This window comes from Cetorhinus maximus, unplaced genomic scaffold, assembly GCF_964194155.1.
Source record: "Cetorhinus maximus unplaced genomic scaffold, sCetMax3.hap1.1 HAP1_SCAFFOLD_3585, whole genome shotgun sequence".
NCBI classification, from domain to species: domain Eukaryota; kingdom Metazoa; phylum Chordata; class Chondrichthyes; order Lamniformes; family Cetorhinidae; genus Cetorhinus; species Cetorhinus maximus.
This window is the reverse complement of record NW_027599493.1, coordinates 8,147-17,368: the sequence shown is the minus strand read 5'-3', so window position 1 is coordinate 17,368 and position 9,222 is coordinate 8,147. Positions and strand designations below refer to the sequence as shown.

Sequence of the window (9,222 nt, the reverse complement as noted above, 5' to 3'; positions counted from 1 at the left end):
TGTTTGTGTCTCTCTCTGGATGTGTTTGTTTCTCTTTCTGGACGTGTTTGTCTCTCTCTCTGGATGTGTTTGTGACTCTCTCTGGATGTGTTTGTGACTCTCTCTGGATGTGTTTGTCTCTCTCTCTGGATGTGTTTGTCTCTCTGGATGTGTTTGTGTCTCTCTCTCTGGATGTGTTTGTGTCTCTCTCTCTGGATGTGTTTGTGTCTCTCTCTCTGGATGTATTTGTGTCTCTCTGGATGTGTTTGTCTCTCTCTCTGGATGTGTTTGTGTCTCTCTCTCTGGATGTATTTGTGTGTCTCTGGATGTGTTTGTGTCTCTCTGGATGTGTTTGTGTCTCTCTCTCTGGATGTGTTTGTGTCTCTCTGGATGTGTTTGTGTCTCTCTCTCTGGATGTGTTTGTGTCTCTCTCTCTGGATGTGTTTGTCTCTCTCTCTGGATGTGTTTGTCTCTCTCTCTGGATGTGTTTGTGTCTCTCTCTCTGGATGTGTTTGTGTCTCTCTGGATGTGTTTGTGTCTCTCTGGATGTGTTTGTGTCTCTCTCTCTGGATGTCTTTGTGTCTCTCTCTCTGGATGTGTTTGTGTCTCTCTCTGGATGTGTTTGTGTCTCTCTCTCTGGATGTGTTTGTGTCTCTCTGGATGTGTTTGTGTCTCTCTCTGGATGTGTTTGTCTCTCTCTCTGGATGTGTTTGTCTCTCTGGATGTGTTTGTGTCTCTCTGGATGTGTTTGTGTCTCTCTCTCTGGATGTGTTTGTGTCTCTCTCTCTGGATGTGTTTGTGTCTCTCTCTCTGGATGTGTTTGTGTCTCTCTGGATGTGTTTGTGTCTCTCTGGATGTGTTTGTCTCTCTCTCTGGATGTGTTTGTCTCTCTCTCTGGATGTGCTTGTGTCTCTCTGGATGTGTTTGTGTCTCTCTGGATGTGTTTGTGTCTCTCTCTCTGGATGTGCTTGTGTCTCTCTCTCTGGATGTGTTTGTGTCTCTCTGGATGTGTTTGTGTCTCTCTCTCTGGATGTGTTTGTGTCTCTCTCTGGATGTGTTTGTGTCTCTCTCTCTGGATGTGTTTGTGTCTCTCTCTCTGGATGTGTTTGTGTCTCTCTCTCTGGATTTGTTTGTGTCTCTCTGGATGTGTTTGTCTCTCTCTCTGGATGTGTTTGTGTCTCTCTGGATGTGTTTGTGTCTCTCTCTCTGGATGTGTTTGTGTCTCTCTCTCTGGATGTGTTTGTGTCTCTCTCTCTGGATGTGTTTGTGTCTCTCTCTCTGGATGTCTTTGTGTCTCTCTCTCTGGATGTGTTTGTGTCTCTCTCTGGATGTGTTTGTGTCTCTCTCTCTGGATGTGTTTGTGTCTCTCTGGATGTGTTTGTGTCTCTCTCTGGATGTGTTTGTGTCTCTCTCTGGATGTGTTTGTCTCTCTCTCTGGATGTGTTTGTGTCTCTCTGGATGTGTTTGTGTCTCTCTCTCTGGATGTGTTTGTGTCTCTCTCTCTGGATGTGTTTGTGTCTCTCTCTCTGGATGTGTTTGTGTCTCTCTCTCTGGATGTGTTTGTGTCTCTCTCTCTGGATGTGTTTGTCTCTCTCTCTGGATGTGTTTGTGTCTCTCTGGATGTGTTTGTGTCTCTCTGGATGTGTTTGTGTCTCTCTCTCTGGATGTGTTTGTGTCTCTCTCTCTGCATGTGTTTATGTCTCTCTGGATGTGTTTGTGTCTCTCTCTCTGGATGTGTTTGTGTCTCTCTGGATGTGTTTGTGTCTCTCTGGATGTGTTTGTGTCTCTCTGGATGTGTTTGTCTCTCTCTTTGGATGTGTTTGTGTCTCTCTGGATGTGTTTGTGTCTCTCTGGATGTGTTTGTCTCTCTCTCTGGATGTGTTTGTGTCTCTCTCTGGATGTGTTTGTGTCTCTCTCTGGATGTGTTTGTGTCTCTCTGGATGTGTTTGTCTCTCTCCCTGGATGTGTTTGTCTCTCTCTCTGGATGTGTTTGTGTCTCTCTGGATGTGTTTGTGTCTCTCTCTCTGGATGTGTTTGTGTCTCTCTGGATGTGTTTGTCTCTCTCTCTGGATGTGTTTGTGTCTCTCTCTGGATGTGTTTGTGTCTCTCTCTGGATGTGTTTGTGTCTCTCTCTGGATGTGTTTGTGTCTCTCTCTCTGGATGTGTTTGTGTCTCTCTCACTGGATGTGTTTGTGTCTCTCTCTCTGGATGTGTTTGTGTCTCTCTCTGGATGTGTTTGTGTCTCTCTGGATGTGTTTGTGTCTCTCTCTGGATGTGTTTGTTTCTCTTTCTGGACGTGTTTGTCTCTCTCTCTGGATGTGTTTGTGACTCTCTCTGGATGTGTTTGTCTCTCTCTCTGGATGTGTTTGTCTCTCTGGATGTGTTTGTGCCTCTCTCTCTGGATGTGTTTGTGTCTCTCTCTCTGGATGTGTTTGTGTCTCTCTCTCTGGATGTGTTTGTGTCTCTCTCTCTGGATGTATTTGTGTCTCTCTGGATGTGTTTGTCTCTCTCTCTGGATGTGTTTGTGTCTCTCTGGATGTGTTTGTGTCTCTCTCTCTGGATGTATTTGTGTGTCTCTGGATGTGTTTGTGTCTCTCTGGATGTGTTTGTGTCTCTCTCTCTGGATGTGTTTGTGTCTCTCTGGATGTGTTTGTGTCTCTCTCTCTGGATGTGTTTGTGTCTCTCTCTCTGGATGTGTTTGTCTCTCTCTCTGGATGTGTTTGTCTCTCTCTCTGGATGTGTTTGTGTCTCTCTCTCTGGATGTGTTTGTGTCTCTCTGGATGTGTTTGTGTCTCTCTGGATGTGTTTGTGTCTCTCTCTCTGGATGTGTTTGTGTCTCTCTCTCTGGATGTCTTTGTGTCTCTCTCTCTGGATGTGTTTGTGTCTCTCTCTGGATGTGTTTGTGTCTCTCTCTCTGGATGTGTTTGTGTCTCTCTGGATGTGTTTGTGTCTCTCTCTGGATGTGTTTGTCTCTCTCTCTGGATGTGTTTGTCTCTCTGGATGTGTTTGTGTCTCTCTGGATGTGTTTGTGTCTCTCTCTCTGGATGTGTTTGTGTCTCTCTCTCTGGATGTGTTTGTGTCTCTCTCTCTGGATGTGTTTGTGTCTCTCTGGATGTGTTTGTGTCTCTCTGGATGTGTTTGTCTCTCTCTCTGGATGTGTTTGTCTCTCTCTCTGGATGTGCTTGTGTCTCTCTGGATGTGTTTGTGTCTCTCTGGATGTGTTTGTGTCTCTCTCTCTGGATGTGTTTGTGTCTCTCTCTCTGGATGTGTTTGTGTCTCTCTGGATGTGTTTGTGTCTCTCTCTCTGGATGTGTTTGTGTCTCTCTCTGGATGTGTTTGTGTCTCTCTCTCTGGATGTGTTTGTGTCTCTCTCTCTGGATGTGTTTGTGTCTCTCTCTCTGGATGTGTTTGTGTCTCTCTGGATGTGTTTGTCTCTCTCTCTGGATGTGTTTGTGTCTCTCTGGATGTGTTTGTGTCTCTCTCTCTGGATGTGTTTGTGTCTCTCTCTCTGGATGTGTTTGTGTCTCTCTCTCTGGATGTGTTTGTGTCTCTCTCTCTGGATGTCTTTGTGTCTCTCTCTCTGGATGTGTTTGTGTCTCTCTCTGGATGTGTTTGTGTCTCTCTCTCTGGATGTGTTTGTGTCTCTCTGGATGTGTTTGTGTCTCTCTCTGGATGTGTTTGTCTCTCTCTCTGGATGTGTTTGTCTCTCTCTCTGGATGTGTTTGTGTCTCTCTGGATGTGTTTGTGTCTCTCTCTCTGGATGTGTTTGTGTCTCTCTCTCTGGATGTGTTTGTGTCTCTCTCTCTGGATGTGTTTGTGTCTCTCTCTCTGGATGTGTTTGTGTCTCTCTCTCTGGATGAGTTTGTCTCTCTCTCTGGATGTGTTTGTGTCTCTCTGGATGTGTTTGTGTCTCTCTGGATGTGTTTGTGTCTCTCTCTCTGGATGTGTTTGTGTCTCTCTCTCTGGATGTGTTTGTGTCTCTCTCTCTGGATGTGTTTGTGTCTCTCTGGATGTGTTTGTCTCTCTCTCTGGATGTGTTTGTGTCTCTCTGGATGTGTTTGTGTCTCTCTCTCTGGATGTGTTTGTGTCTCTCTGGATGTGTTTGTGTCTCTCTCTCTGGATGTGTTTGTGTCTCTCTGGATGTGTTTGTGTCTCTCTCTCTGGATGTGTTTGTGTCTCTCTCTCTGGATGTGTTTGTGTCTCTCTGGATGTGTTTGTCTCTCTCTCTGGATGTGTTTGTCTATCTCTCTGGATGTGTTTGTGTCTCTCTCTGGATGTGTTTGTGTCTCTCTGGATGTGTTTGTGTCTCTCTCTCTGGATGTGTTTGTGTCTCTCTCTCTGGATGTCTTTGTGTCTCTCTCTCTGGATGTGTTTGTGTCTCTCTCTGGATGTGTTTGTGTATCTCTCTCTGGATGTGTTTGTGTCTCTCTGGATGTGTTTGTGTCTCACTCTCTGGATGTGTTTGTGTCTCTCTCTCTGGATGTGTTTGTGTCTCTCTGGATGTGTTTGTGTCTCTCTCTCTGGATGTGTTTGTGTCTCTCTCTGGATGTGTTTGTGTCTCTCTCTGGATGTGTTTGTGTCTCTCTCTCTGGATGTGTTTCTGTCTCTCTCTCTGGATGTGTTTGTGTCTCTCTGGATGTGTTTGTGTCTCTCTCTCTGGATGTGTTTGTGTCTCTCTGGATGTGTTTGTGTCTCTCTCTCTGGATGTGTTTGTGTCTCTCTGGATGTGTTTGTGTCTCTCTCTCTGGATGTGTTTGTGTCTCTCTGGATGTGTTTGTGTCTCTCTCTCTGGATGTGTTTGTGTCTCTCTCTCTGGATGTGTTTGTGTCTCTCTGGATGTGTTTGTCTCTCTCTCTGGATGTGTTTGTCTATCTCTCTGGATGTGTTTGTGTCTCTCTCTGGATGTGTTTGTGTCTCTCTGGATGTGTTTGTGTCTCTCTCTCTGGATGTTTTTGTGTCTCTCTCTCTGGATGTCTTTGTGTCTCTCTCTCTGGATGTGTTTGTGTCTCTCTCTGGATGTGTTTGTGTCTCTCTCTCTGGATGTGTTTGTGTCTCTCTGGATGTGTTTGTGTCTCACTCTCTGGATGTGTTTGTGTCTCTCTCTCTGGATGTGTTTGTGTCTCTCTGGATGTGTTTGTGTCTCTCTCTCTGGATGTGTTTGTGTCTCTCTCTGGATGTGTTTGTGTCTCTCTCTGGATGTGTTTGTGTCTCTCTCTCTGGATGTGTTTCTGTCTCTCTCTCTGGATGTGTTTGTGTCTCTCTGGATGTGTTTGTCTCTCTCTCTGGATGTGTTTGTGTCTCTCTGGATGTGTTTGTGTCTCTCTCTCTGGATGTGTTTGTGTCTCTCTGGATGTGTTTGTGTCTCTCTGGATGTGTTTGTGTCTCTCTCTCTGGATGTGTTTGTGTCTCTCTCTCTGGATGTGTTTGTGTCTCTCTCTCTGGATGTGTTTGTGTCTCTCTGGATGTGTTTGTCTCTCTCTCTGGATGTGTTTGTCTCTCTCTCTGGATGTGTTTGTGTCTCTCTCTGGATGTGTTTGTGTCTCTCTGGATGTGTTTGTGTCTCTCTCTCTGGATGTGTTTGTGTCTCTCTGGATGTGATTGTCTCTCTGGATGTGTTTGTGTCTCTCTGGATGTGTTTGTCTCTCTCTCTGGATGTGTTTGTGTCTCTCTGGATGTGTTTGTGTCTCTCTGGATGTGTTTGTGTCTCTCTCTCTGGATGTGTTTGTGTCTCTCTGGATGTGTTTGTCTCTCTGGATGTGTTTGTGTCTCTCTGGATGTGTTTGTGTCTCTCTCTCTGGATGTGTTTGTGTCTCTCTCTCTGGATGTGTTTGTGTCTCTCTGGATGTGTTTGTGTCTCTCTCTCTGGATGTGTTTGTGTCTCTCTCTCTGGATGTGTTTGTGTCTCTCTGGATGTGTTTGTCTCTCTGGATGTGTTTGTGTCTCTCTGGATGTGTTTGTGTCTCTCTGGATGTGTTTGTGTCTCTCTCTCTGGATGTGTTTGTGTCTCTCTGGATGTGTTTGTGTCTCTCTCTCTGGATGTGTTTGTGTCTCTCTGGATGTGTTTGTGTCTCTCTCTCTGGATGTGTTTGTCTCTCTGGATGTGTTTGTGTCTCTCTGGATGTGTTTGTGTCTCTCTCTCTGGATGTGTTTGTGTCTCTCTCTCTGGATGTGTTTGTGTCTCTCTGGATGTGTTTGTGTCTCTCTCTCAGGATGTGTTTGTGTCTCTCTCTGGATGTGTTTGTCTCTCTCTGGATGTGTTTGTCTCTCTCTCTGGATGTGTTTGTGTCTCTCTGGATGTGTTTGTGTCTCTCTCTCTGGATGTGTTTGTGTCTCTCTGGATGTGTTTGTGTCTCTCTGGATGTGTTTGTGTCTCTCTCTCTGGATGTGTTTGTGTCTCTCTGGATGTGTTTGTGTCTCTCTCTCTGGATGTGTTTGTGTCTCTCTCTCTGGATGTGTTTGTGTCTCTCTGGATGTGTTTGTCTCTCTCTCTGGATGTGTTTGTCTATCTCTCTGGATGTGTTTGTGTCTCTCTCTGGATGTGTTTGTGTCTCTCTGGATGTGTTTGTGTCTCTCTCTCTGGATGTGTTTGTGTCTCTCTCTCTGGATGTCTTTGTGTCTCTCTCTCTGGATGTGTTTGTGTCTCTCTCTGGATGTGTTTGTGTCTCTCTCTCTGGATGTGTTTGTGTCTCTCTGGATGTGTTTGTGTCTCTCTCTCTGGATGTGTTTGTGTCTCTCTGGATGTGTTTGTGTGTCTCTCTCTCTGGATGTGTTTGTGTCTCTCTCTCTGGATGTGTTTGTGTCTCTCTCTGGATGTGTTTGTGTGTCTCTCTCTGGATGTGTTTGTGTCTCTCTCTCTGGATGTGTTTGTGTCTCTCTCTCTGGATGTGTTTGTGTCTCTCTGTATGTGTTTGTGTCTCTCTCTCTGGATGTGTTTGTGTCTCTCTGGATGTGTTTGTCTCTCTCTATCTGGATGTGTTTGTGTCTCTCTGGATGTGTTTGTGTCTCTCTCTCTGGATGTGTTTGTGTCTCTCTGGATGTGATTGTCTCTCTGGATGTGTTTGTGTCTCTCTGGATGTGTTTGTCTCTCTCTCTGGATGTGTTTGTGTCTCTCTGGATGTGTTTGTGTCTCTCTGGATGTGTTTGTGTCTCTCTCTCTGGATGTGTTTGTGTCTCTCTGGATGTGTTTGTCTCTCTGGATGTGTTTGTGTCTCTCTGGATGTGTTTGTGTCTCTCTCTCTGGATGTGTTTGTGTCTCTCTCTCTGGATGTGTTTGTGTCTCTCTGGATGTGTTTGTGTCTCTCTCTCTGGATGTGTTTGTGTCTCTCTCTCTGGATGTGTTTGTGTCTCTCTGGATGTGTTTGTCTCTCTGGATGTGTTTGTGTCTCTCTGGATGTGTTTGTGTCTCTCTGGATGTGTTTGTGTCTCTCTCTCTGGATGTGTTTGTGTCTCTCTGGATGTGTTTGTGTCTCTCTCTCTGGATGTGTTTGTGTCTCTCTGGATGTGTTTGTGTCTCTCTCTCTGGATGTGTTTGTCTCTCTGGATGTGTTTGTGTCTCTCTGGATGTGTTTGTGTCTCTCTCTCTGGATGTGTTTGTGTCTCTCTGGATGTGTTTGTGTCTCTCTCTCTGGATGTCTTTGTGTCTCTCTGGATGTGTTTGTGTCTCTCTGGATGTGTTTGTGTCTCTCTCTCTGGATGTGTTTGTGTCTCTCTCTCTGGATGTGTTTGTGTCTCTCTGGATGTGTTTGTCTCTCTCTCTGGATGTGTTTGTGTCTCTCTCTCTGGATGTGTTTGTGTCTCTCTCTGGATGTGTTTGTGTCTCTCTCTCTCTGGATGTGTTTGTGTCTCTCTGGATGTGTTTGTGTCTCTCTGGATGTGTTTGTCTCTCTCTCTGGATGTGTTTGTGTCTCTCTCTGGATGTGTTTGTGTCTCTCTGGATGTGTTTGTGTCTCTCTGGATGTGTTTGTCTCTCTCTCTGGATGTGTTTGTGTCTCTCTGGATGTGTTTGTCTCTCTCTCTGGATGTGTTTGTCTCTCTCTCTCTGGATGTGTTTGTGTCTCTCTGGATGTGTTTGTGTCTCTCTGGATGTGTTTGCGTCTCTCTGGATGTGTTTGTCTCTCTCTTTGGATGTGTTTGTGTCTCTCTGGATGTGTTTGTGTCTCTCTGGATGTGTTTGTCTCTCTCTCTGGATGTGTTTGTCTCTCTCTCTGGATGTGTTTGTCTCTCTCTCTGGATGTGTTTGTGTCTCTCTGGATGTGTTTGTGTCTCTCTGGATGTGTTTGTCTCTCTCTCTGGATGTGTTTGTCTCTCTCTCTGGATGTGTTTGTGTCTCTCTGGATGTGTTTGTGTCTCTCTCTCTCTGGATGTGTTTGTGTCTCTCTGGATGTGTTTGTCTCTCTCTCTGGATGTGTTTGTGTCTCTCTCTGGATGTGTTTGTGTCTCTCTCTGGATGTGTTTGTGTCTCTCTCTCTGGATGTGTTTGTGTCTCTCTCACTGGATGTGTTTGTGTCTCTCTCTCTGGATGTGTTTGTGTCTCTCTCTGGATGTGTTTGTCTCTCTCTGGATGTGTTTGTGTCTCTCTCTGGATGTGTTTGTGTCTCTCTCTGGACGTGTTTGTCTCTCTCTCTGGATGTGTTTGTGACTCTCTCTGGATGTGTTTGTCTCTCTCTCTGGATGTGTTTGTCTCTCTGGATGTGTTTGTGTCTCTCTCTCTGGATGTGTTTGTGTCTCTCTCTCTGGATGTGTTTGTGTCTCTCTCTCTGGATGTGTTTGTGTCTCTCTCTCTGGATGTGTTTGTGTCTCTCTGGATGTGTTTGTCTCTCTCTCTGGATGTGTTTGTGTCTCTCTCTCTGGATGTATTTGTGTCTCTCTGGATGTGTTTGTGTCTCTCTGGATGTGTTTGTGTCTCTCTCTCTGGATGTGTTTGTGTCTCTCTCTCTGGATGTGTTTGTGTCTCTCTGGATGTGTTTGTGTCTCTCTCTCTGGATGTGTTTGTGTATCTCTGGATGTGTTTGTCTCTCTCTCTGGATGTGTTTGTCTCTCTCTCTGAATGTGTTTGTCTCTCTCTCTGGATGTGTTTGTGTCTCTCTCTGGATGTGTTTGTGTCTCTCTGGATGTGTTTGTGTCTCTCTCTCTGGATGTGTTTGTGTCTCTCTCTCTGGATGTCTTTGTGTCTCTCTCTCTGGATGTGTTTGTGTCTCTCTCTGGATGTGTTTGTGTCTCTCTCTCTGGATGTGTTTGTGTGTC

General features: G+C 45.3%; 1 protein-coding gene across 1 annotated transcript; it reads right to left on the bottom strand.

Moving 5' to 3' along the window:
• Nucleotides 1-4,029: 4,029 nt before the first annotated feature.
• On the bottom strand, nucleotides 4,030-6,901 carry LOC144678087 (uncharacterized; the record flags this gene model as incomplete). Its single annotated transcript, XM_078538003.1, has 2 exons — nucleotides 4,030-4,363; nucleotides 4,429-6,901. A coding segment is annotated over one exon (2,054 nt), but the record flags the coding sequence as incomplete, so codon positions are not given.
• Nucleotides 6,902-9,222: the final 2,321 nt, after the last annotated feature.